Source organism: Heterocephalus glaber, unplaced genomic scaffold (assembly GCF_053883595.1).
Source record: "Heterocephalus glaber isolate CG9 unplaced genomic scaffold, H.glaber_assembly_v1.0 deba00001457, whole genome shotgun sequence".
In the NCBI taxonomy this organism is placed as follows: domain Eukaryota; kingdom Metazoa; phylum Chordata; class Mammalia; order Rodentia; family Bathyergidae; genus Heterocephalus; species Heterocephalus glaber.
Window position 1 is genome coordinate 31,248,694 of NW_028258305.1, and position 27,030 is coordinate 31,275,723.

General features: G+C 39.0%; 2 protein-coding genes across 8 annotated transcripts in view; one reads left to right on the forward strand and one right to left on the reverse strand.

The window, feature by feature from the left end:
• The first annotated feature begins 7 nt into the window (after positions 1 to 7).
• Positions 8 to 17,136, forward strand: Cebpz (CCAAT enhancer binding protein zeta). Its single transcript, XM_004839298.4, has 16 exons — positions 8 to 212; positions 1,803 to 3,301; positions 4,073 to 4,304; positions 4,924 to 5,107; positions 6,516 to 6,604; positions 8,663 to 8,716; positions 9,288 to 9,390; positions 9,489 to 9,557; positions 10,904 to 10,970; positions 12,356 to 12,456; positions 12,954 to 13,011; positions 13,276 to 13,469; positions 14,185 to 14,271; positions 16,107 to 16,168; positions 16,247 to 16,328; positions 16,973 to 17,136. Exons 1-16 carry the CDS (start codon positions 57 to 59, stop codon positions 17,107 to 17,109), a joined length of 3,174 nt encoding a protein of 1,057 aa, XP_004839355.2. The 5' UTR covers positions 8 to 56; the 3' UTR covers positions 17,110 to 17,136.
• Positions 4,049 to 27,030, reverse strand: part of Cebpzos (CEBPZ opposite strand) — a 69,273-nt gene continuing 46,291 nt past the window's right edge. Inside the window, exons 3-10 of one of the 7 annotated variants that reach the window (XM_087216141.1) lie at positions 25,113 to 25,250; positions 23,900 to 23,996; positions 23,574 to 23,769; positions 23,300 to 23,454; positions 18,920 to 19,035; positions 17,833 to 17,877; positions 17,142 to 17,226; positions 16,770 to 17,009 (exon numbers count right to left, since the gene is read on the reverse strand). In XM_087216141.1, coding sequence (XP_087072267.1) covers positions 17,144 to 17,226; positions 17,833 to 17,877; positions 18,920 to 19,035; positions 23,300 to 23,343 — 288 coding nt within the window. In that variant the 5' untranslated portion in view covers positions 23,344 to 23,454; positions 23,574 to 23,769; positions 23,900 to 23,996; positions 25,113 to 25,250 and the 3' untranslated portion in view covers positions 16,770 to 17,009; positions 17,142 to 17,143. Of the gene's footprint in view, positions 4,260 to 14,850; positions 17,227 to 17,832; positions 17,878 to 18,919; positions 19,036 to 20,769; positions 21,291 to 21,412; positions 21,478 to 22,016; positions 23,770 to 23,899; positions 23,997 to 25,112; positions 25,251 to 27,030 lie in introns of those variants that run through there. The other 6 variants (XM_087216143.1, XM_087216140.1, XM_087216142.1 and 3 more) reach the window with 6 other exon arrangements.

Consider the following 27,030-nt stretch of genomic DNA (forward strand, 5'->3'; position numbering starts at 1 on the left):
GTGCGTCACTCTCCAAGCGGAAGTGAGCGGCGATCTGTGCGCGTGCTTTGCGAGCTATGGCGGCCGCCAAGGAACCTTTGGAGTTCCACGCCAAGCGGCCCTGGCCCCGAAGAGAGGTGCTAGAAGATTCAGATGAGGAAGACGAGAATGATAACGGTGAAGCCGAGAATGGCTTCTCCCTGGAGGAAGTGTTACGGCTTGGAGGCACCAAGGTAACGGCCACAGACTCCTCAGGGAAGGGGAACTAGCGCGAGGTGCCGGAGTGATCCTGGCAGGTGGCGCGCCCCTCCCGCGGCGGGGATGATCGTCCCGGCCCCACAGCCTAGCCTCGGAATATGCTCGCAGCGCTTGCCGCACTTTTTGCTCTGCTCTTTGCAAAAGGAGAAGTTAGTACTGAACATTTTATGCTGTGGCCTTCTTTGGGATGTAGGCGATCTTCTCATTTTATTGACGTGGTGTAACCATCACTCCATCAGGTTGGGGAAAACTGATTTCTTGGTCCTGACCTCGTGGCTCCAATGTTTTGAATGCCAGCGATGTTGAAAATTAATTTCTGTTCTCACTGGGCATTTGATCATGCTCACTATGTTCCCGAAGCGCTCTTTCATGGACTGAACATCCTGAGAGAAACAGTAAACAGACTTTTTAGGTGCCAAGTAGTAGTAGGGAGACGAAAAAGAAGGATAAAGTCAGGAAGGTCGTTACAGTTTCGATGACGTGATCAGGGAACGCAACACTGAGAACGCATTTGAGCAAAAACCCGTAGGAGGGGTGTGAGCGGTGGCTGATCCAGTCCGAAAACAGCAATTGCAAAGTAGACGGAATTGTACCGTAAACAGCAGAGATCCCATTGTAGTTGAGGCACAGTGAAGGGAAGAATAAGAAATGAGGTTCATGCTTCTGCTTAATGCAGAACCACTGGAAGATTTTAGGCAAATATGTGACTAGATTTCGGCTATTTTTAGAAATAGTCTTTTGAGCCCAGACTTTGTGGGAATTAGAGCAGTAGAAATGCACCCTACACAGGCACATTCAGTTTGCTCTGTACTTGGGTTATATTTACGTTTTGAGTAGAAAATACATAGGAACAAGCTTTAACAACCTCAGCAAGCTTTAAAAGGTTATTGGAAGTGTGGGATACATGAAAAATATTTCCCACTTTTATCTTCTGCCATGCAGTTTCCCTTCTAGGGGAAGCAGTTATATTTACAAGTGTGTTTTCTATTTTTCAGGGATGTTCTGTACCTCACCTTGCACATACATATACACTTGAAATATATACATGTGGTTTTTTTTTTACACAATCGGGATCATATATTTTACATCTTTCTTGCTTTAGAAATCCTTCCGGTGTATAAAATTGTTTCATAACTGCATAAATCATTGCATCTGACTTAGCTACTTAGCCATGTATTGCGGCTACTTACGTTTTAGCCACTGTCCTGCTATTTTGAGTAATGTAGTTTATTGCCTTGATTTTTCTGTTTTGTGTTTGAGAGAATGCTAAATTTACTGATCCTGTCCTTCGTGGTCTCTGGGTTTTCTGTGAAATTGGAAAAGGTTTTCCCTATTCTGAAAAAATTTTTTGCTTGTGTTGCATTTCTTTTTCATGGTTTTACTTTTCATGTTTAAATCTTTTAGTCATCAAATGTTGATTTGGTATAGAGTAATAGGCCAGGTAATATCATAATAATTCAGTTCCTCCGAGTTCAAAGATGAAGTTTTAACTAAAATGTTATATTTGTAATTTACTTTTAACCTGCTTAATGTTTACATTTAACCTATTTAATGTTTTCATATAGCAAGATTACCTTATGCTGGCTGCTTTGGATGAGAATGAGGAAGTGTTGGATGGAGGCAAAAAAGGAACAATTGATGACCTTCAAGAAGGTGAACTGAAAGCATTTATTCAAAGCCTCAGCTTAGCCAAATATGCAGAATCTTTCATTGAGGAAGATGAACCAGCTAAAAAAGAAAATACCAGCGAAAAAGAAGCAAAAGTATCTAAAATAGAAAATAAACAGCAAAACGCAGCAGAAAGTGTGAGGATGTCGGTCAATAAGGTGAAAAATAAGGATATGCCAGAAAAACATTCTGGGAAAAATAGCAGTGCCATACCAAAAGTAAAGAAAGATAAACAACAGGATGTCTTTGAATTTTTTGAGAGAGAGACTTTGTTGCTCAAGGCTGGAGGCAAATGGTATGATCTGGAGTATAGCAATGAATATTGTTTGGAACCCCAGCCTCAGGATATTGTGTGTAAGTACAAAACCCTGGCTCAGAAGCTGTATGAATGTGAAATCAACTTATTCAAAAATAAAACAAATAAACAAAAGGGAGCCTCTTCTGCATGGATGAAGGCAATTGTATCATCAGGGACGCTAGGTGACAGGATGGCAGCCATGATTCTTCTTATCCAAGATGATGCTGTTCACACACTCCAATTTGTAGAAACACTCCTGAACCTTGTTAAAAAGAAGGGCAGCAAGCAGCAGTGCTTCATGGCTTTGGATACTTTCAAAGAGTTGCTCATTACAGACCTTTTACCAGATAATCGGAAACTGCGAGTTTTCAGCCAGCATCCTTTCAACAAACTGGAACAGTTGTCCAGTGGCAACAAGGACTCGAGAGATAGAAGGCTAATATTATGGTATTTTGAACACCAGCTGAAACACTTAGTAGCTGAATTTGTGCAGATCTTAGAAACTTTAAGTCAGGATTCTTTGGCAGCCAGTAAAATTCGGGCCCTCACAGCAGCTCATGAGCTACTCTGTAACAAGCCGGAAGAAGAAAAGGCCCTTCTTGTACAAGTGGTAAATAAACTGGGAGATCCTCAGAACAGAATAGCCACAAAAGCGTCCCATCTCTTAGAGACATTACTTTGTAAACATCCAAATATGAAAGGAGTTGTGTGTGGCGAAATAGAAAGGCTCCTCTTTCGCTCAAATATCAGCCCCAAGGCTCAATATTATTCAATTTGCTTTTTAAATCAAATAGCCCTTTCCCATGAAGAAAGTGAATTGGCTAACAAATTAATAACTATCTATTTTTGTTTTTTCCGGACTTGTGTCAAGAAAAAAGATATTGAGTCCAAAATGCTTAGTGCCCTTTTAACAGGTGTGAACAGGGCATACCCTTACTCCCAGAGTGGGGATGACAAAGTGAGGGAGCAGGTGGACACGTTGTTCAAAGTGTTGCATCTTGTAAATTTTAATACTAGTGTTCAGGCTTTGATGTTGCTTTTCCAAGTAATGAATTCTCAGCAGACGATATCGGATCGATATTATTCAGCATTATACAGGTGAGTACATAGCGTTCCGCTCTGCAAGTGTGGGTAATAACTGGATCTAGTATAGCACATGCCCTGCTGCTGGGCAAGAGGAGGACTCAGAACTGGACTTTAGGCCTTGCTCGGCAGCTTGCTTCTCCCCAACTTTGAGTAAGTTTCATACTACCACTTGCTTTAAAATTAACGTTTTGCTACATTTCTCTTAAATCTTGGGACGGTAAGGAAATAAGCCACTAGTATGATTGAACTTTCCTTCTCCCCCTTATCCTCAGCTCTGTCTCCTCTCTCCTGTCCAGTAATTTGTTCTGTGAGGTCTTGTTTTGAGGGGACTTTTTTTGTTTGTTTTGTTTTCTTTCCAGTACTGTGGATTAAATTCAGAGCCTTCACGGTGAGCTATATCCCCAGCCCTGTTTGGTTTTTATTTGGAGACAGGGTCTCAGTAAATTGCCCAGGATGGCTCAAACTTGTAATCCTCATGCCTGAGCCTCTCAGAGGGCTGGGATTCTGGGCGGGTGCCACAGCATTAGCTTCAGCAAGTATTTTTTGAGTGCTTACATATGCTGCTCCTTCTGCTCATTCTCCACATTCTTCATGTGCTCAGGCTATGCACGGTGGAGTCCCACCCTTAAAGGCACGTAGAAGACTTTGCTTACTGTACTGAGCAGCTATCCTACAACTCACCCATTGAGGCATGATATTTTGAACAATGTTGTAAATACTTGAGACTATTGGTTATCGAGATATTTCTATAAACAAGTATTTGATCTTAATTTTATTTGACAGAAAGATGTTGGATCCAGGGTTGATGATGTGTTCCAAGCAAGCTATGTTTCTTAACCTTGTCTACAAATCTCTGAAAGCAGACATCGTCTTGCGCCGCGTGAAAGCTTTTGTGAAGAGGTTGCTTGAAATTACTTGTGCACAGATGCCGCCATTCATATGTGGAGCTCTGTATCTTGTGTCTGAGATCCTTAAAGCAAAACCAGATTTAAGAAGTCAACTAGATGATCATGTGGTATATTTTCAAACTACTATTTAAATTGAATGGGTGATAAAATGTATTAGTTGGTTTAGTTTTTTCTTTGTTTCAGCGGCAGGAACTCAGTTCTCTGGAGCGTATTACAGTCTGAGCTCTAGAGTCAGATGGAGATGGCCCTGAATTTTAGTGCCAGATGTACACTTAACTATGTGGGCAGGTTACTTGCCCTCTACCACTATACTACATGAAAGACTAATTACATAAAATACTGAGGGAAGATTATAGGTCCTGTTTGCTCATTCATAAAATGAAAATAATTGCACCTGCCTAATTGGGTTATTTACAACACATCAGCTATTTATTGAGGACTGAGTACTTTCAAGTAATAAAGCTCCAGAGTCTCAGAGTCTCTTGGCTCAAAACTTAACTTTGGAGCCAGGTATGGTGGTACGTGCTGTAATCCCAGCACTTTCAGAGGCTGAGGCGAGAAGATCACAAAAGTTCAAGCCCACCCTGGGCAGCTTAGTGAGACCCTGTCTCAAAATAAAAATAAAATTCAAAGGGCTGGGGATGTAGCAAATCACATAATTGAATACAGACTTCATTGCAACCTTCACTTGATGAACATTAAATTATTAAACCATTTTTTCGTTAGGAGACTGACGATGAAGAAAAATTTGTTGACATAGGAGATGATGAGGACACAGAAGAATTCACTGATGCAGACAAAGAAACAGAAATAGATACAGTGGGAAAAGTTGAGACAGAGGAAACTGGGTCTGACACAAAAACCAAAAACCCAAAGACTGCTTCCTGGGTACACGTGGATAATTTGAGAGGTGAGTTTTGTTGGGTTTTTTTGGTACCGGGGATTGAACTCCTTGTGCTTGCAAAGCAGGCGCCAGAACCCCTGAGCTAAATCTCCAGCCCTAGGTGAGATGTTTTTAGTCTTTAAATTATTCTCTTGCATTTTTAAATCAGAGAATTAGTTTCCTCTTTGACTTTTACAGAAATTACTCTTTTCCAGAAATGCTAGATAGATATCAAATCCAGGGCTTTGAACGTAACCAGGAAAGTGCTTCATCACTGAGGGACATCTCTAGCCATAGAAGTAAATTTTTAAAACAGCAAGTCACCATTATCTTCATTTAGAAAATGCCACATTTTTAAATAAATCTTAGAGATTAAAACAAATACAGGTGTGAAAAAACCATGGACATGGTAGCTACACAGTACAACTCATTTCTTCAGTTACAAGTTTACACCTTTAATCCAGTGTTAGTTTCTTGGCTTCAAACATTGAAGACATAAAGATACACAATTGTGTTCTGCACAACTATGACTTCTGAGCAGAATTTGGTCAAATATTGTGAACTGTATGAACCTTTTGGTTGTTTTGTTTGATCATCATATTTAATCTTTATAGTTTCTCAAAGCAGTGTTTTAAGATAGAAAATGTTCTGTGAGATAGAAACCCTGAGATTTTTCCATTCACACAAACTGAATTAGCTCTTAATAGGACATTAGAAAAGAAAGCTTAGAAATGCAGCCTCTTCACTTGAGGCTGTGGAAAAAAGAACAGTGACCTTTGAGGATCAGGAAATGTGGAACCAGACCCATTTCTTCAGCCCTGCTGTGGGACTCATGGTCAGGTTAATCCATCTCCAAATGTGAATTTGTCAGTGAAGTACAAAAGAACTCCTGTAGTAACCAGGAAAGTTTTTGTAGGAATTGGATCAATTATCCTGATAATTAAACTAAGAATAATCCTTTAAAAGGATGACAAGCATGTACATTGAGACGGTTCATAGCAATGTTGTGAAAATCTTGTTTTAAATTTATTTCTGAGTTTCTGAATACATGAAGATTTGTAAATCTGCTCCAAGTAAGAATTACTTCTGCATATGCTTTAATGACAAATACTTGGAGCACTCTGCAGCTCCAGAAGACTACACCTGTTCTATCTTCAAGTTATTTCCATCTTAACATTTATGACCTATTTTTTAGCACTTTTTTTTCTATTTAGAAAGAAGTGTTGAATGGGTTTAGTGGGATAAACGTGTTGCCTGGTTTATTCAAGAACAAATATCAGCTTAAATACCAAGGGTAATTCTTGAAGAGGCTTGGAGTTTTTAATCTAGGGTGCCTGGCTAGGAAAGTTAAAGATTGCATCTGTGAGAACATTTAATGGTCATTTTTGTGGCCTCTTGGGCTAGGAATAAAGCATTTTTTTGTTGTTGTTCTTAGGTGTCAAACAGTTAAATACTTATGATCCACTCAGTAGAAACCCTTTGTTCTGTGGAGCTGAAAATACAAGTCTTTGGGAACTCAAAAAGGTAAACTAATTTCAGATTATCCTTTAATTCATTTGTGCTATATATTCTTGCCCTTATATATTTAACACCTTTAAGTGTTCATTTTTCTTGTAAATGATAGATACAAGAGTCAACATAAACATTACATTTCCACATTTGAGAGGGTACTCTGTGTGGTGTTCACTGTAGAAAATTTTAACTGATGTGCATGTGAAATAAGGATGTTGTGCCTGTCTTATTTTATAAAGAAGTACTGCTTTTTGTAGGCAGATTATTGCATATAATAGCTCTCTAAAATAGGTAAACTTGCTTTTGTATATTAGGTATCTGCAGAGTTTTGCGATGGTAGAATTTTTGCCAATAAAGTTACTTTTTAAATTACATTCATATTTCTAATAGCCTTCCTGAGAGTTCTTTGTAAAGCCAGTATCTTCCTATGCAGCCGTTCTCAAAGTGTGGCCAAAGACCTTTTAAGGTGTCTGACATCTTATCAGTGAGTCTCGCACAAGGTCACGGCTACTTTTGTAGTGATCCGAAGATGTTGTCTTTGTCATTGTGTCCACAGTAGCATTGAAGGTATCAAAGAAGTGAAGGGTAATTGTCCTGTTGCCCTAGCACAAATAAGACGGTGACAGCAGGCTGCACTCATAACCATTGTGTTCTGCACGGCCACATACTTGTGGAGAAGCCAGTATCACTTCAGAATGATAAAGCAGGAAATTATTGATTTTATTGTCTTGAGCTTAAAGCACATACCTTTTTGATATTCCATGTGCTAATATACCTAATCTGTGTACCTAAGGATGAGCGTTGTCTCTGGTCTCAAGGAATAATGCTTGCGTCGCTGTTCCAAATTCATCTAGCACCTTTTCCAGAAAAGAATGACTGAGATAGACTGGTTACTTGAACTCAGATATGTGGGAGACAGGTGCTTGAAAATGAATGAATTGGTCCTGTTGCTTCAAGCAAATATCAAAATGGTAGAAGCCATGTAACAACTGCATTGAGCTTCAACACTATCTCGATATGTAGCAACTGGGTGTCAAAGGTGTGCTCTTCAGACAGTCTTTCACTAAGTTGCTCAAGCTGGCTTTGAACTTGTATTCTTCCTGCCTCAACCTCTTGCATAGTTGAGATTAATATGCAAGTGTTTTTCGGACTAAATCAGTGGTGGCACTAACAGTGTGCTCTTTGTAATAAATGGTGCGCATTAGAAGGAAATGCATAACTCAGTACTTTTCAAGCGGCTAATTCATATGTGGATAAAAGATACATTCAAAGTAAAGAAATTAATTCTAAGTAACAAATGGCAAAAGCCAATTGAACATAGTTTCAGGTTCAGTATTATAACTAATGTTCCAGGCCGGTGATTTAGCTCAGTGGTTGTGCCACCACCTGCCTCACAGGCTCAAGGACCTGAGTTCGATCCCTGGTACCCAAAAAGAACAAAAAAAGTAGCTAATGTTCGGTTTTGGTGTAGCATCAAAGAAAGTCCAAACTTGGGTGAAAGACTTTTAAATCCTTTTTCCAACAACATATCTGTGTGAGGCCAGATTTTCTTCATATGTTTGAACTAAATAACATGGCATACAAAAGTTGATAAGAAGAATCCACTGTCTTCTGTTAAGCCAGACATTAAAGTGATTTGCAAACTTGTAAACTAATGTTACTCTTCTTGCCGTAGCCATTTATTTTTTCAGAAATACTACATTAATAGGCAATGGATTTTTTGTCGTTGTTGTTACCACAGATCAAACCCAGGACCTTGCACTTGCGAGACAGGCAGCTGCACCACTGAGCTAAATCCCCAGCTCCTGTAATGGATTTATTTTAAATGAACTGTAATATCTTAAATTCTTTTGTTTTAACTTCTAATAAATATCAGTCAACATAACCCATGATAAGCTTTTGTAATCCTTGATTTGTAAGTGTATAAAATGTTCCTGAGACCATATTCTTTGAGAATCACTTTTCTGATGTATTGGCTTAAGTTTCAATTCTTTGAAACTTTTTAAAATAAGCTATATGTAGTGAGAGTGGATCTTAGAAATACTGACATTATTCATACTTCTCTTTTAGCTATCTGAGCATTTTCATCCCTCTGTAGCCCTTTTTGCAAAGACTATCCTTCAGGTGAGTCTAAAATATTCAAAAGATAATAAGTAAAAAAAATTAGTATAGTTTTTGATAATGAAAATGGGTCATAAAGTGTTTTGTCTATGTGGATAGAATCATATAGATTTTACTGCCCTTGTAAAGAAGGAATGATTTGTTTAATACAGAATAGCAAATAATTCTTCCCACTTCCCAAGATGAATAAAAACATACCACAGCAATTATTTACTAATTCTGCCCCTTCTGGAGAAAGTCCCCTCCCCTTCCCATTTGCAATGTTTTGTCACTTCAGGGTTTGGTTCCTGTCTAACAGTATTTTCTACTATAAAATCACAAGAAGGATATTTAAAGGGTTAGTTATTACTTACTTGTGCCTTTGATGCAATGTAGTATACAAGCTCTGCTTTTTCCTTTTTTCTCCTTATATAGATTCGTATATATGGGGTTTATTTTGTTTGTTTGTTTTAGTACTGAGGATCAAACTCAGGACCTTGTGCTTATGAGGCAGATGTGGTGCCACTGAGTTAAATCCCTGGCCCTTATTTTTTTTTTAATTAAGTTCTTACATCCTCCTCTCCCCACTTCTCAGGGAAATTATATTCAGTATTCAGGGGACCCACTGCAGGATTTCACACTAATGAGATTCTTGGATCGATTTGTATACCGAAATCCAAAGCCACATAAAGGCAAAGGTATGCTTCTATTTCAGGAAGTCATTTTCACTTTTGATTTTTAGTAAATAATTTGAGCATATTACTAGGTTTTAAACTGTCATGATTTTACATTTCAGAAAATACCGACAGTGTTGTGATGCAGCCGAAATGGAAACATTTTATAAAGGATATCCGCAGTCTTGCTGGTAAATATAAAACTTGAACGCTTGAAACCAAAAAGCACAAGACAATAAAACACGCATTGTATTAATTCTTTACTTTATGAGAAAATTTCAAGTATATCCAGTGTAGATAACCAAAATGATCTAACGAACCCTCCTGTAACAATTACCCAGCTTCAGCACCATCACCATCTTGTCATTCTTGTATCATCTGTATTTCCATTAATAATCTCTACATATGTACTTCTTATTTTCCAGCTCTCTAACATGGGCTAATTAGGATGAAAAATACACAGCTGGCTCTGTCACAAAGACTTATTTTTTATTTATTTGCAGTCCTGGAGTTCAAATATAACCTTGTACAAGCCGAGCAAGTGCTCTACCACTGAGCTCCATCCCCAGCCCATGGGGCATCATTTCAAAATTAGCTGATTTAGTTCTACATTTAGTACTCATCTTCTGGATCTGATTCTGTTTTTCTATTCACAGGAGACTTTGCATACCAAATCCTACTTCCCTTTTTTTCAGAGATTAGGGTTAAATTAGACTAAATTGTTTCATATACAACTAACTGACTTCACAGACATCCAAAGATGTGAAAGAGCTTTCTCAAAGTTTAGAAGATATTTGGAGTTATAATTACAAGCCAAACCTCCTTCTAATCAAGGGAAAGCTAATATTCTTTTTTGTTTTTTGTTTCTTGAGACCAGGTTTCGCTATGTAGTTCAGGCTGGCCTTGAACTCACTTATGTGGTCCAGGCTGGCCTCGAATTCACAGCAGCCCTGCCTCAGCCTCCTGGCCTCCTGGCCTCAGCCTCCTGAGTGTTGTGATTACAGGCATGTGCCACCACACCCAGCACTAATATTCTTGTCATTTCTGGTTTTTTATTTGTACATGTTTGCCATACGTAATGATTACATTCATCATAAGGAATTTGTACTTGTATATAATATAGCTTAATTCTTTTATTCCAACTCCTCCCTTCAACCCTTCTTCCCCACCCAACCCCCAGTTACAGAAGTTTTGTAAAAAATGGCAAATTTAAAGTGATTATTCATTAGGAGAACTCTGAATTTTTTATTTCTCTTGAAATCTGGATCCTGGATGCAATTTGAAGGGTGATGAAGGAACTCTGTCCTTTCACTGTGACTGGGCAACACACTGCCTACTTCTCTCTGTAGCCAATCATTAGTTTCAAGTGTTGAGTCTTCACACAGACTTTTCCAGGAACTCTCCACTACAAGCTCCTCCTGTCCACCTTCCTTACATTTTAAGATTTTACAATTGCAGATATGCTTTATTTAGCTTAAGAATTTGAGCATAAAGTGGATTACTGTAATAAATTAAAATGCATTGATTTATTTTGTAGTTAATAGCAAGGAGTTTCTTGCAAAAGAAGAAAGCCAGATACCAGTGGATGAAGTGTTTTTCCATAGGTAATATACATAACATAGTTTCATTTGGGAGAACTGTTTAAATTCTTAGAATCCATAAAATGCTTCATTAACAGTGGCATACTTTTAAAAGACCAGAGGAGATATGTCCATACCTGTTTTTCTGGAGGAAATTTAAGTCACTCATGTTGCTCATCTTTAGATATCTCAGTGAAACAAAAGACGGTTTGGGAATTTTAATCATTTAGCATATAAATTTTGGTTTACAAACCTTTGTGCATTTAATCTGCATACCTTTCTAATATAGTACTTTTTATAGGTGTAAAACCTATATGTTTAATGGGATGATAACTGGAGTAATTTGCCCAGACTATGGCACAGCAGAATTAGGACAATTCATTGTGCTACTACAGAAAGAAGTTCTAACACTACTAGTATTATTGTTAATGCTTATAGTAATTTTACCAGATTGGCTCCAGGTGTAATTTGGTGATCTTTCTAAAAATATTTAGTGTGAATACTTTGGGGATATGATGCCATCAGGAAAAATGCTAAGTTTTACTGTCGGGCTAACTGATAAATTATTCAATGGATTGAAGTCATTTAGAACTACAGTATTCTTAATACTTCAAATCATTAGTGTTGAACCCTAAATGCCCTTTTACTATGCCTTAGGCTTTGTGTTACTGTTACAATTTTTTCTTGCAGTGCTGGGTATCAAACCCACAAGGACCCCGTGCACGCTAGGCAAAGGCTGTATCACACACCCACCCACTACTGTGCCATGTCCATTAACATGAGTTTGGGTAGTTTTATGAAGTACTAGTTTGCAAGCAACTCAGATCTTTGAAATTTATTGCACTTCACATTTCAAATGTTTATAGCTCTCATTGGGTTCAAAGCTATTTTACTCATTTATATCCAGTTGAATATGTATAATAAGCCGTGTCTGTTTGTGTTACTTGGGACTGGACCCAGGGCCTTCACACTGTGCTACATCTCCAGCCCTTTTTGGGGGGTGAGAGGTTGAGATATGGTCTCGCTATGTAGATCAGGCTGACCTTGAACTCTACATAGTCCAGGCTGGCCTTGAACTTGTATCAGTCCTGCCTTGGCCTCCCAAGTGCTGGAATTCCAGGGGTGCACCGCCACGCCCGGCTTCCTTTTTTATTTTGACACAGGCTCTCACCGAATTGCCCAGCCTGGACTCCAACTTGTGACCCTTCTGCTTTACCTTCCCATAGTGCTGGGATTATAGGCGTGAACCACTACACCCAGTTTATAACACACTTTTATGACCAGTGGTTTATGACCAGTTTATAACACGCTTTTATAATTGTGGTTTGTCACTGGTCATAGGTGCTTTATTTGATTATAATAAGCTTCGGCCTTTCATAAAATTATCAAATATATGACATTTATTTTAGGTATTATAAAAAAGCTGCTATTATAAAAGAGAAACAAAAACGGAATGCAGATGAAGAAAGTATAGAAGATGTGGATGATGAGGAATTTGAAAAGATGATTGGTAATTTTCTTTTGTTGACTCTCAGTTTGTAATCTATTATAATTGAGTTTAGTTTTTTAAAATCACTAGCTATGTATATTATAAAAATCATAATAGAGGGCCAGGGATTTAGCTCAGTGGTTCTGCTGCTTGCCTCAAAAGTGCAAGGTCCCAAGTTCGATCCCTGGTACCAAAAAAAAAAAAAAAAGTAATGAGTGCTTAAATACTGTAGTTCTACAGTAAAAAGAAATATAATTACTAAATGTTATTTGTCTTTTTCCATTTAAAAAAAACTGGAAAGAATTTGGAATTAGCTGGAAGTCACTTTAGAGATTTCATGAAAATCGGTATTTCACAGGCTTATATACATTTATGAGACACAGCAGCAGTAGTCATATTTATATCATTTTGATCCTTGTTGTAAACAGAATTGTGACTGTGAGCATAGTCAGCCCAATTGCAACACACTGACCTTGTTATTCTCTGCTCTATCTCACAATGTGCATACTCTCTGGCAGACACATTTGAAGATGATAACTATTACACTGGTGGAACGGATGATCTTGATTTTGTAAGGTAATATACTCTTCTTTAATCGCTTTACTGTTTTCCGAGCATTTCTGAAATTGTTCTCTTAGAACAGTATACCTCAAAAGTACAGGGAAAATGTATTCAGCCAACTCTGGGTAGTATGAGTATAGAACTTCTAATTTTGACTTTTATAATGCGTATTATTATACTTTGAGCAGTCTTAATTCTCATTTTAAGTCATTTAACAGCCAACTACTCTGTTAGTCATCAAAATATAGCCCTCTTTTACAAGTTTTGGGTTTTTTCCAGCAATGTGAAAAAGAAAACAAAAAGAGCTAAGGATAACTGTGAAGATGAAGATTCAGAGGGTAGTGATGATGAATTTGCTAACTTGGATGATGAAGAAGTTTCTTTAGGAAGTATGGATGAAGAATTTGCTGAAATTGATGAAGATGCAGGAACATTCATGGATGTATCAGATGATGAAAGTGAAGGCATTCCAGGTCAGCAGTTTTTAAAACTAAGTCACAAACTGTATCTTCTTTCCTTACTCTTATGGCTAGTTTTCCTAGTAAAGGTTTTTAATATGGCCCTGTATTCATATTAATACTCATATACTCAAGAAACACAAAAGGGACCTTTTGCCTTACTTGGAAATTAAGGTTTTTATGAAAAGGTTTTTGTCTGTCTTTTTTTAAAATAGGCTCAGTTTTGTGTTTGACTTTTATATTTATTTATTTATTCTGGTACCAGGAATCAAACTCATAACCTTGCACTTACAAGGCAGGTGCAGTGCCACTGAGCTAAATCCCCAGCCACATTATATCTTGTTATAAATTAGCAAAGTGCACCCAAAATTGTATCTTTGGGCTGTTTTCTAATCACCAGTGTACACAAACCTACCCAGTATCCTGCTACTTATTCTGGGCCACAGGAGAAGTTCTTCTTTTAAGGAGTTTGCATTATTTTGTCTCAATAATAATGGTATTTGGTAAATTGTGTGCTTGCACAAAATACAGAACTGTACCAGTTACTTGTAGGTCTTGATCCTCACTCCATCCCCAAAGCCTGTACTAGTGGAATTACAGAATCATGAAATCCACATGGAACTGTGTTACAGTATGTTGCCATGGGACTAAAGATTTTAGCATACTGTGAAGTAGTATTTTCCAGTTCTGTTCTTCAATTACTTCATAGCATTTTTTTCTTGGATAACAGAACTTGATGAAGTCAACTCCAAAGACAGTGCTAAGAGAAATAAAAGAAGAGGTACTGGCGATTTTGACTTTGCTGGTTCATTTGAAGGTAAGAAAATTCATATACTTTTTCTTAAACCTAAGCAGTGTCCATGTGAAAACAAGAGAAATAAGCTTTTCTAATTTGCTGGTATAATTTAGGTTTTTCGTTTTGTTTTGTTAAAGATGTTTTTATAGTATTTCCCATATATCTGTTTTTCTCTTCCTATGCTCTCTCACATTTAAATGTATCTAGAGCCTCTCTTCATCCATGTTTAAAGCATTCAAATTATATGTAAACCCTAAATTTTCAACGTTCTTGTTGCCTTTCTTTTTCTCAACCAATTGTTATTCTTTGTCATTTGACCCTTATAAAAATCTGTGTTCCTTTATTTTTTATATTGCCAAAACAATTCTAATCTCAAAATATATAACTAGAAGATCTGAATTATTTCTGCTAATTTGTTCTCTGACCTTTTTTTATAGTACTGTGCTTTACAGTATAACACTTGTCAGATGCTAATGAAAATGTATCAGGTGATAGTTTTAAGTTTTTAATAAAAATGTAGGAAGCACTGCATTATTTACTTCTAGTCTTTCTAGCTTCTGCTTATTGGTAAATATTAATGAATATAAGTAGACTTTAAAGTTAAATAAAAATAATTTTTTATTATTTTAGTTACATATTGGTAGTAGTTCCTCAGATACTTAGATCCACAGAATTTATATGAGCTCTTTAAAATGCTACTAGTAGTATCCTCTAATAGCCAGATGATTTAACTGGTAAATATTTAAATTATAACACATTACTTTCCAGATCTTGTCTTCCCTTGTGATATAAGATGACTTAATAACGTGCTCAATACAAAACCGTTTTCCTCAAGATAATCCCTCAGTATAGAAATGTTGTGCCAGTTCAAGTCCTGCTGAACTGGGTATTAAAAGATTCTCCTTCAGTAGCCTTGTTTTGAATAGTAAATGCTTATTTCAGGTATTACCCTAAGAAGATTTCAAATGTTCATTGATAACATTTTGGGCTACTGGTTAAAAGACACCTGACAGAATTGGTTAAAATAGGGGGTTTATACAGGTTTAATTGGTCCTGGGTTGGGAACTTAGCTTAGTGATTCTGGCGCCTGCCTCGCAAGTGCAAGGTCCCGAGTTCGATCCCTGGTACCAAAAACAAAAAAAATAATTAATTGGTCCTTTGGGTATTACTGTACATCTACAGATACTGAGTATCATTAAGAGTAAACAATCCTTAAGGAAACTAAGAAGTGCTTTCTTACTGAGATACAGATAGATATCTACAGGATGGATGAAAACAACAAAAAAAATACTTCCCAATGTTATACATATGGGTGTTCACAGTTATATATAACATAAATTTCAGATTAATAAAAACTGAGATGGAATGCTTTAGAAACTATTTTATCAAAAGTGGCTCTGACATGTTTACATAAAGACTTGTACCTGATTGTTCATAACAGCATTATTAATAAATACCAAAAAGGAGACACAAGCCAAATGTCCAATAACTGATGAATGGATAAATGGAATCTGGTATATCCATACAATGCCGTATTAATTCAGCCAGTGGAATAAACTATGATAATAAAGTATGATACAACTTCTTTGATAACATAATAAACATGTTCAACCATCTTTTTCATAATCCAATAAATAAATAGCTGAATTAAATTTAAGTTTTGCTTTAAATGTTCCAGAACCCATCTATGTCATCATTAGAATTTTAATCTTACTGATACTACAGAATTTCTCCTAGCAGATGACTGCAACTGTATTTTTACCCAAATAGAATTTTTAAATAAAATCATGTTGAAAAGTGTATTTTTCCAAAATCACTGGATTTAGAAATGAATAATAAAAACATATATTTTTTAGGACCAAAAAAGAAAAAGAAACGAAACCTCAACAACTCCAGCCTATTTGTATCTGCTGAAGAGGTAAGCCTAATGTACTGCTTTAAGAAGGTAGCCATTCTGTGTTAAGTTTTCTAATAAATACATTTCTTTGTTTTTAAGTTTGGCCACTTGTTGGATGAAAATATGGGATCCAGATTTGATAACATTGGCATGAATGCCATGGCTAACAAAGATAACGCAAGTAAGTAACTTGAATTTTCGGTTGGGGTTTGTACAGTAGTCTGGGGATGTAGTTTAGTGGCAGAGTGTTTGCTTCGTGTGCTGTGAGGCTCTGGATTTGATTCCCAGTACCACAAAGGTGGGGGAATAAAATAGCCTCCACTTAGAACTAGAAAATGGATATTTTTGGAGGACCTTTTTTAGTGTTCCCTACAATCTAGAAGGGATGGCTTTTTCATATCTCCCCCTCTGGATAATACAAGGTTAAAAAGTATTTAGACCACAGCAAAAAATACTACATACTACAAAAATTGGGTTTTATAGTGCAGCGCATGCTACTTGTATATAGTATAAGCTTGCTAAACGTAACTTTATGTGCTTAAATATCTTTAATTATTTCTGATATTAATAGTTTTCTTTCACAAGTAAAAGTACTCAAGAGAAAGGAAATCTTTACAGAGCATTTGTTCGTTTTCCTTCCTTAGCGTTTTATTTATAAAATATTAATCTTAGACAATAAAAGTAGAAGAGCAATGAACAGGTGGTGGGTTTGCCTAGTGGGTGGGAGCTGCGTGCCATGGGCGACCTGAAGTCCTGCTGTCCGGCAGGAGCCCTGTGGGAGTCCAGTGTCCACAGCATGGTGAACTCATCTTTCTTCTCCTAAAGGTCTCAAACAGCTTAGATGGGAGGCTGAACGTGACGACTGGATACACAACAGAGATGTGAGAAGTATCATCAAGAAAAAGAAAAACTTTAAAAAGAAGAGACCAAACACTCAAAAAGCTAAAAAGCAAAGGAAATGAGTCATTAAAGTAAATAATAACATTCTACTTACGCCTAATTTTTGCTAGCCAACCATTTTTCTTGATCTTGCTCTCTGGTTCCATAAATTCCAGACTGTTCAATGGATTTGTAATAAACTATAAATAAAAGTAGCTGTCATTTATAATACCATGTACAAATGTTAAAATAAACTTAAATTGAAAAAAAAAATCACTTTTCATGTTGCTACATAATAAAAAGGACTACATAGGGTTACATATTTCATGTACAAGCTCTATCCACTCCACTAATTATTGTAATGAATAAGTGTTACTTTATACCAGTACTGTACTTTGAAGTACATAATGTCTTCTTGTTTAATCCTAACAATCCCATGAGGTAGAGATTAACTCTATACTAGACAGAGAAAGAAACAGCTCTAAGAAGTTAGCAAACCTGAGATAAAACTAGTCTTAAAACCAAAGGTTTAAGATGTGATTTGCTTCCATCACCACCTTTGATACATCTTATTCTGAAGTCTGTTCTTAACCATTGGAAGAATTAAGAATCCAGCCAATTAACCAACTGTGCTCACATGTAGGTAACTAGGTGAGAATTTCCCCTCTTGGTCTTGCAACTACAATAGGAAGGAATGGTATTGTTGGAAACTGACAGATCACAATATAGTCATTTCATCTTTGGTTGTGAAGAAATTACTACAGTTTATCTGAAAAAATTGTTCTGTTCTTTAAGGGAAAACATACCTTCTAAGATGAAAGGAAATTTCTTACTCATTGTTTGCCTGAAATCTGATGAAAAAGAGAAGCCTTAATTAGATATAATCAGAAATTCACTATATCAACACAGCTATGATTTGATGCTTTAGGATCTAGACAATTGGAATCAGGTCAGAAATTTGTTTTAAGATCCTGGTAATCCAGGAACTAAGATTTAAAATTATACTTGCTTTAACATGGAGCCTTCTTACAGCTATTTTAGAGTCCTTAAAATTTGTTCTGTATATGTGATACAGTTCTACTTAAATATTTGAAAGCAGATTTCTAGTTTCAATATATTTTCTTGGGTAACTTAATGGGTTCTTTTAATGGACGTCATTTTTACCTTGACAAATTAGAAATAAGATCATACACAGTATTAGAGTTTGATCCCAAACTGTAATTTCCTTTGAAATAACTATTGGGATGTTTAAAAGTATAGACTGAATACCCAATAGCAGCACCCTGCACCAATGTTCCAGTAAACTACTCTGACAAAGGCAAGTGACAAACTTCAAAGACAATCACAAGGATATGCTTGAGGAAAATAAAAAACAGTACTTCCTAATTTTAAAAATTGGGGGCCCTAATACAAAAATTTTAAAATGTTTAAGTACTTTCAGTGATGTGTGAGTGCTCGCTTCAGTACATATACTTCCAGTGATGTGTGAGAAAGGCGTCAGTGCCCACTGTTGACTCAGACAAAGAATACTTAGTATAGTCCAAGAAAGTGGTATTGTCAGAATACAGTGATGTCACCTCTTTCTCAGTCTACCAAACAAGGAATTGTAATGGGCAGGCTGTTTCCTCCACCTATCTGCCTCCCAAACTATGCCAGACCAAGGACACTTGCTCTTCCTTCCCAACTAGTAAAGTGCATGGAAGTGTGAAACATGTTAATAAGGGAGATGAGTCCTCTAGCCAACAGCAATCTCATTTGCCCTTCTGCCCATAAAAAGATCTAATATGCTGAATCCACACAAATTTTCACCACAAATGCCACTAGCATTTGCACCTAAAATGCATTAGCAAACTATACTTCTCTAGAAAGCATTAACTTCTGAATTGTGATTACCTTGGCTTGTGTTCATCTTATTAAACAAAAAATATGCTCCAAAAGCGCCGATAAGTTCAGCTACTAAAATTCCTTTAAAGATCTTCTTTGCCAGTGCTTCCATAGAGCGAGCCATCCTAAATTTAACAATAACAATTATGTGTGACCTTGAATTAGCATACTTACTTATACCTATAAAACTGACTCAACCCTGTTTGAAAAGTTTATATAGGAATAAGATCTCAAATTTACTGTACATTGTTTTTAGGCTGTCCTATATAGTTTTCGATTTCCATGTGTAAGGGACACAATAAACCAAAGATATGAGATAAACTAATTGTTTCTTGTTCCTAAGGAGTTATATTGTCTTTAATTGCATTACTTAAGATGCTTATTTAAGCCTGGGATTTAGCTCAGTGGTTCCACAGCCTTCCTCGAAAGCGCAAGGTCCTGAGTTCAATCCCCAGTACCAAAAAGAAAAAAAAAAAAAATAACACAGAGGCTTATTTAAAATAAGGCATGGTGACACACACCTGTAATCCCAGCACTCTCTTGAGCTACATAGTGAGTTCATGGCCAGCCTGCCCTACAAAGCAAGACCCTGTCTTTAAAATAAAATAAAATAAAAGGTGTATTCCTGAACCTCAGCCTTCAGTTCTCTACTCCCAAATCTCCAGATTTTGATTCAGCAAAGCTGGGCTTGGCACCCCAGGAAGGCTTTTATTTAGAAACACCCCAAATAATTGTGATTCATAGGGCCCATAGGCTACAATACATGAGGAGAAAAACTGATTGGGTTATGACCCAATAAGTGGCAAAACTGCAATTTAGATCTTAACTCCTTCCCTATAATTAAAAGCTAATCAAGGGGCCAGGGATTTAGCTCAGTGGTGCCACAATCACATAAGTGCAAGGTCCTGAGTTTGATCCCTGGTACCTAAAAAAAAAAAAGGCTAATCAAGGAAGGTGGTTTATTGGGCTGAGAGTGTAGTTCAGTGGCAGGTACACTTAGCATGTCCCAGGTCCTGTGTTCAATTCCCACCACCAAAAAAAGGTCAAGGGATTGGGGCGGGGGGGCCGTCTCTTTTTCTAAAGCTGAGCAAGGAAAATGGCTATATAATAAAAAAATCAGAATAGGCCTCTTTCTCAATACAGGAAACATAAGCCCATGTTTTTACTCTGCTTCCATATAACCTGAAAGTCAAAAACAGAAGAACCAGTAGCTTGTAATTTTGGATTTTACTATTCTTCCACATGTGCTCTGTAGACAAGACTAGTTGTCTAGTACTCCTCAGGCCTAGCTGTCTGCTCACAGGCAGGCAGTTACTCCTTTTGCTTCTGTTTCATTTTCACAATACCTGAGGGGGAAGGTGACTGAATATGAGATTATTATTACAAGATGTCCTTCCCCCAAAATTCCATTTTGATGTTATCACCCAGCCCCCCCCATCAAAATTATTATTAAAAGAAACGATGCAATCAATGGAGTTAAAAAGAACTCAGGCATGGGCCGGGATTTAGCTCAGTGGTTTCGCCGCCTGCTGCGCAAGCGCAAGGACCCGAGTTCGATCCCTGCTCCCCCCCAAAAAAACAACAAAAAACTCAGGCACAACCAAGAGGTGGCTGAGCAGATGTGCAGAGCTATACTCCACAATGCTGCACATTACTGACAAAGTGAGACGTGCTCAGTACGGAGTCTTCTCGGGTTATTTTTCATGTTGGAGGGGCAGGGAAAAGACGCGCGCAAACGCACACACACACCCTGCCTGTGGCCAGTTCCACACCTTAAGGAATCCAAGCAAGGCTTTTGTTAGGAGAGGGTGATCCTAACAAATAAAAGCCCTGGTAACACTGTATAATAAAGCATTTACCTCCCTTAACTGGTGGACACGTTCCGTTCCACTCCCTTGGTTTCAGGGGTGTTTCCGGCGGCTGACAAGGCCCTTAGGGTATAGACCACCCAGGAACACTGTCGGGGCGGGGTGGGGGATCCCCAGAGGCACACACAGCCTGGACTGCGAGAAGGACGCTGGAAATGAGGCGATCCGCCGCCTCACGGAGGAGCGGGGCTGCCAGGCGGAGAACCCCGCACAGCGCGCGCCCAGAACCCCGACCTGCGGCTGCGCCTTTGGGAAGCGCCCCGCCAGGCTCAGCGCCTCCAGGCCACGTCTCAGTCCACCCGCGGAGGCAGGCTCCCCAGCACGTGCTTCACCGAACACAGCGCCAAGCAAGCCGCAAGAGACGCCGGGCCGCTCCCGCCCACTCCTCTCCCGGCCGGGGCCGCCACCCGGAAACGCTCGGGCCAGTCCCCCGCCACCTCCCACGAGCTAGAGGTGACAAGTGCGTGTCTTTCGCCCTTTGCATGGTCCGAGAACCTGGAAAATCTCCCACCACACACACACACACACACACACACACACACACACACACACACACACAAAACACTCGCCCACTCGTCGCACTGACAACCAAGGATTCAGCCCTCACATTAGGAGCAGCCGGCCGCCCTCTTACCTGGGGCATGCGCTCTGGGGCATGCGCATCCGGGAGCGCATGCCCAAAACCGGCGCCCCGCCCCTCCCGCCGTTTGCCACGCCCGGCGGCCTCGTTACCGAGTCCTGAGCGAATCCTGAGAGCTCCCTGACTGCCTGCTGCGATGCGCGCTGCACACCGCGACGTTATCTACCTCGTTAGCCGTCGTGATAACTATGTAATAGATGCTGTGAATATCTCATTTTACAGAGGAGCCAAAAGGTTTACACCCTGCTCACAGTCACACGGCTAGTAAGAGAAAAACAGATTTGAACCCAGGACACACTCAGAAGCCTGTGCTGAATCATCTTTCTATAATCCAAACCCAAAAATGTGAGTCTCAGAGGATCAGCCACATCAGCATCAACGGGAACCCCGCCAGAAATGCAGGATCTGCGTGTTAGCCAGATCCCTAGGCAATTCATTTACACATTAAAATTATATGTGGTTATACCGCCCGCTAAGTAAGAAGAGGAGGAAAACGATGTCAAAGAGAAGAGAGAAGAATGGAGAGAAAAGGAATATAAAGGATTACTGAGGTACCATCTGAAAGACAAAGCCAGGAATAGCCAAAATAGATCTACCTTCACTACAATATGGTCATTCAGCGATGGCGAACCATGATGGCGAACCGTCTAGAGACCGAGTCCCCAAACTGCAACTCAGAATCCATGTGTTCATTGCAAAGTGCCAACACTGCAATTAAACCTGAATACTGGGATTTTCATATAGAAAACACAACTGTTCTCTCATGCTTGCTGCTGGACGACTTGGCTCTTCTGACGACAGAGGGCTGTGCGTACCCGCTGCGGCCCGTGTGCCAAGGTTCGCCATCCCTAGAATGGGAGCTAAGCTATGTCACAAAGAACTGAAGCTGAAGCCTTGGAGGTTTTAGAAGAGCTTGTGCGAGTTGGGCTTGTCTTTGCCTGCTTGGGTAAAGGAAGCTCTAGGCAACATTTTGTGACAGTTTGGGTTTTCCTGTTCAACCCCACACCACTGACCACCGAGTTCAGCCCATGTGATTCATTTGCACAACTATCAAAAACTGAGAGGAGTAGTGATGCATAAACTATGCTTAAAGCATGAGTATCAGTCAAGATTACACACATCTGCACAGATCCAAGCCCCAAACAATCCTTTTCACTAAATCAACTTTACTGGTATTTCAAGGTTTTGGCCTTGTGCATTCTCTTGACTTCTTCTATCTACTATTTTATAGGAACCACCTCAGGCTTGAGCATCTATTCTACTCAATATTTCTTTCAAACTTTTCTTGTAAGGTCTTTTCCTGCATTATGTTTCCTTTTATGTTGTCTGTCATTATTTTTGCATTATTATTCCTTTTATTTTGACATTATGACTTTTGGATTGTTTTATAAGTACATTAATCCCATTTATGAGGGCTCTAATCTTTTAGATAATCACTTCCTAAAGACCCCGCCTTCTAATATCACCTTCTAATATCTTGGGGCTCAAGATTTCAACATATGAATTTTAGGGGGACATGAACATTCAGACCATAAAAGGCTCTACTACATTTATTTGAACTACTAGGATATCTGTGCTAGAATGACAAAGCAAGATGAAAAGTTCATTAGAATGGTTCAGATTGAAAAAGAAAAAAATCTTTTAAAATTTGATAACAAAAATAGAAAAAATTGTAGAAATTTAGTCATTTCTGCTGGAGTAAAATTGTGAGCTAATTAAAGGTAGGTTGTTATTTGGGGTGAGAATTTCTCCATTTGCACAAAATTTGACATCTTCCTACATATGTCTTATACATCCTGGGCCCCATTATAGATTTCACAAACATGCATGAGATGGAATATTTGGCCACAAGTTTAGGGCAGGAAAAGTGGAGACTCTTACCAAGTTGATTCGAGCAAAGAATTGGGCAGAGGATGTTGGGGCATTGGGAGAGATACTGGTGACAGATTTTTCAAAGTGGTGCTGGTGTCGGGGATACAGCTCAGCGGCACCGCATCTGCCTGGCAAGCACAAGGTCTTGAGTTCGATTCCCAGTACTGGAAAAACAAACAAAGTGGTGCTGATTCTCACAAGTTTCAAATGGAGAGACTCACAAGTAGCAGGTGTTAGGCCTATCATTCTACATATTGGCGGGGGAGGAGGTAACTAAACCTGCCTCAGCCCCAACACCAGAATGCAAATGTACAGTTCAGAAGCCCAGTCGATCTTTCTCTAAGTCTTCTCTCCCAGATGGTCCTGTGGGGGCAGTGTCTTCCTGATCCTATCCTGATTTGCTCTACAAGCAGCATTCCATTTGTTGCATCATTCCTGAGGCACAGAAGCTGGCTAAAATCTCATTCTTCTAAAGTGACCTGTAAGGCACCAGAAAATTCCAAGTTAATAAATATATAGATATTTGCAATCCTTTCTCCCATGCACACCTCAGAAAAGGGCAGCTGGTCAACCTGGCTGCCATCCTCAAAGTAAAGCTCTTTCAATTACCTGACATGAGACAGCACTGATCCATTGTTGCTGGACATCTAAAGGATATGTTACTGGGCAGGAGGGGATGAGGATCTTGCTGGTGGCTGAGCCTTCCCTGCAGAAAACCACAGGACACAGAGAAGTAGAAAGCTGTAGGCACTGTCCCTGAAGCGGAGATGGTGAGGGGTTGGTAGGACTCCTCCTCTGCAACTGCCAGGCACTGGAATAGAGTGATCCTCTGCCACCCTCAGGCAGTCCAGGACATGCTACCCCGAAGCATTTGAGAAAACAGCAGGTGTAAGAAGGTCACTCAGTTTCTACACTCTGTCCTTCTCCCTGAGACAGGTCATAAAACCTAACCTAGGGAGGAGTATCTGCCCTTCCTCTGACGCAAGTCATAAAAACCCTCCCTATACCCAGAGACAAAGTGTGTCCTTATCTCTGAAGACACAGAATCATAGGGAACAAGCCAAACAAGTAGGCCTGGTTTAGTTCCCTCAAGTTTTGTCTGTTTTTATTTGTTCATTTGTTTGTTAAAGACAGAGTCCCACTATATAATTCAGGCTGGCCTTGAACTCACTGTGTAGCTCAGGCTGGCCTTGAACTCTCAGAGATCCTCCTGACTCAGCCTCACAAATTTTGAGATTACAAGACTGCACCAACATGCCCAGCTCCCCATAAGTTTATTACCATTAGATTATATCCCTTTTGTCCAACAATAGTTCTCCATGATTCCTCACTATTCATCAAGCAGCATAAAAATATACAACTTCAACTATGTCTCTGGAGGTTCTTATTTCCTGATGACGGTTGCTAAATTATGTAAAGCATATATTAAATAAGTTAGCAGTTTTCTCTGTTAATTTGTCTTTTGTCTCGGGGGCCTCAGCCATGAAGATTGGATGGGTGAGGGAGGACAAGGTGTTTGTCCTCCTTTACAGAGGTCACAGTGTCACCAGATAAACCGTCCTGGACCCCAGATGCCTCCAGCTCCACTGTCCCACGGACTCCACCCTGCCTTCCCAGGGTTCCACCTCTGAAGGATGGGCCCGTTTTTAGCCAATTCCCCAAATGAAACAGGTTACACCCTCTCTCTACACGAGGGATTCCAAGGTCAATCCAACCCTGAACTACACTGGGAAATAGCTCATCACTTATTAATAAAAAAAGAAGAGTCCGGAAAGAAGCCTGCTGCATAGAGAAGACAGTAGTACAGGAGGGGCTGACTTACCTGGCCATAAATGCAGCCATGGGACCAACCAGGGCATGTGAGCCCCAAGCTCCCTTCTTTACTAGCCCAACTTGATTTCAATCGCGCTAGGCATTTTTTTTTCTTGTTTTCTCCTTTTGGGAAATATGAATCTGTAGACTAGCAAAAGAAAGGAAAAGAAAGTGAGAAGGAATTATGTATTCAATGCCAAGGAGAAGCACTTTAAATAATTCTCCTGTGCTGATGCGTCTCGAGGCCTGCTTAGATCCACAGAAGGCAAAGTCAGGGAAGTCCCTGGCCATCCACCCCTAACATGGACAGATACAGGAGCTCCGTGCAAAGGTGGGATGTCACACAACCCACCTGCACCTACAGGCATGCTAGTGTGGAACTTCATACTTATGGGTTCTTTTGTGATTATTCCTGTTTCCCTTCACCAGGCATAGTGGGCCATTCAGAGCTGAGTAGGTAGAATTGCAAGGTGATGGGTTAAACTAACCCCGGGGAGACTAACAAGGATCAGAGCTCACATTACCGATCCCAAAGAGCCCCCTAAATCCTCCTGTAATCACAGGCATTCATGTCAGAACAGGATCCGGACCATTGTCTTTTTTAAATGCTTTATTCACCAAGACACAAGCAAACAACAATCATGTTTGAATTGATGCTTTAAATTCTACCCCATCTGAGGGAAACAAAGACTAAAGTGAGCAATAATCCATTAAGCAGATTGGCAGGAGTCCAGCCCTACTCCCCCCCTTTTTTTTTGTTTGAGGAATTTTTAGATCCACCTTTCCAACTACAATGACTATCATCCCATTATTATGTAAGGTAACAAGGAATTCAAGTGGGAGTGGTGTGTGCAAATATAAAATATTAAGATATTCTGATATTACCTTTTCCCAATCTGATTTATTAAAAATAAATATTTGCAAATAGAACCAAATTCAGATACCTCTTCCTAGTTAGGAACCCCCTCCAGTTATCTTTTACCCCCTCTGTAAAATGGTGATAAAAAGCTGTCTCATCCACTGCCTGCCTCAGAAAGCTGCCTGCCTCAGAAAGCTACCGTCTGCTGACACATAAAATTTCCTCAATTCTAAGATGTGTTTCATGTGTTCGCACTTCTGAAATTGGAATTTATCTTACAGTCCATTTATACATTTAATAATTGTGCTTCTATCAAAATTCTGTTATTAAATAAAATGTCCTGGAACTCAGGAAATGTATTTCTCTTATGATTATAAGAATCCCTCTCTTCAGAAGGTAAGACTTTTTCTTTTCCAATGAAAGGTTCTGTGGCCTTGTATCTCCTAGTAGGTAAAGAAATACAAAAGAATATACCACCATTAACAACTAAACCTCTGACTTTTACAATCTCACGAGGTGATGTGGTTGCCTTATCATGGGCTCTCAGTTGTCCTGCCAGCTTTCCAAACCCAGTTCCTCCAAGAGCTGACTAGTTACTTTGCCTTTATGGGCCTCAGTCAACCCCCTGTAAAAAGGTAACAAAGTGACACTCGTGTCACAGGTCTATTAAATCATTCATATAATCTTTTTTTTTTTTTTTTGGTACCGGGAATCAAACCCGGGAACTTGTGCTTGCAAGGCAGGCGCCAGAACCACTGAGCTAAATCCCTGGCCCCATTCATATAATCTTAGCAGTACATGCAAGTCTCAATGATGCCAGCTACTATTTTAAGCCATAAATGACTATACAGCTAGGCAATTATGCCTAACTAGATTAACCTCTTAACCAGCTACTGTTATGTTATTGAAGATTGAATATAGTAAAACATAATGTTTTGGGGGTCAGGGAGGAAATGCCTGATAAGAAGCACTATATGAAGAATAGAGTGGGAAAGAAATAAGAAAAGTACAGCCTATGTTTATGGAAATGTTACTTAAAAGAGGTCAAAGAGTAAATTTTGACCCAAAA

Excerpts from the sequence above, each read along its gene's own strand:
- Cebpz (XM_004839298.4), top strand. The coding sequence starts at position 57 with ATGGCGGCCGCCAAGGAACCTTTGGAGTTCCACGCCAAGCGGCCCTGG. Across the intron at positions 5,108-6,515 it reads ACACGTGGATAATTTGAGAG|GTGTCAAACAGTTAAATACT; the intron begins GTGAGTTTTGTT and ends TGTTGTTCTTAG. Across the intron at positions 13,012-13,275 it reads GATGATCTTGATTTTGTAAG|CAATGTGAAAAAGAAAACAA; the intron begins GTAATATACTCT and ends GGTTTTTTCCAG.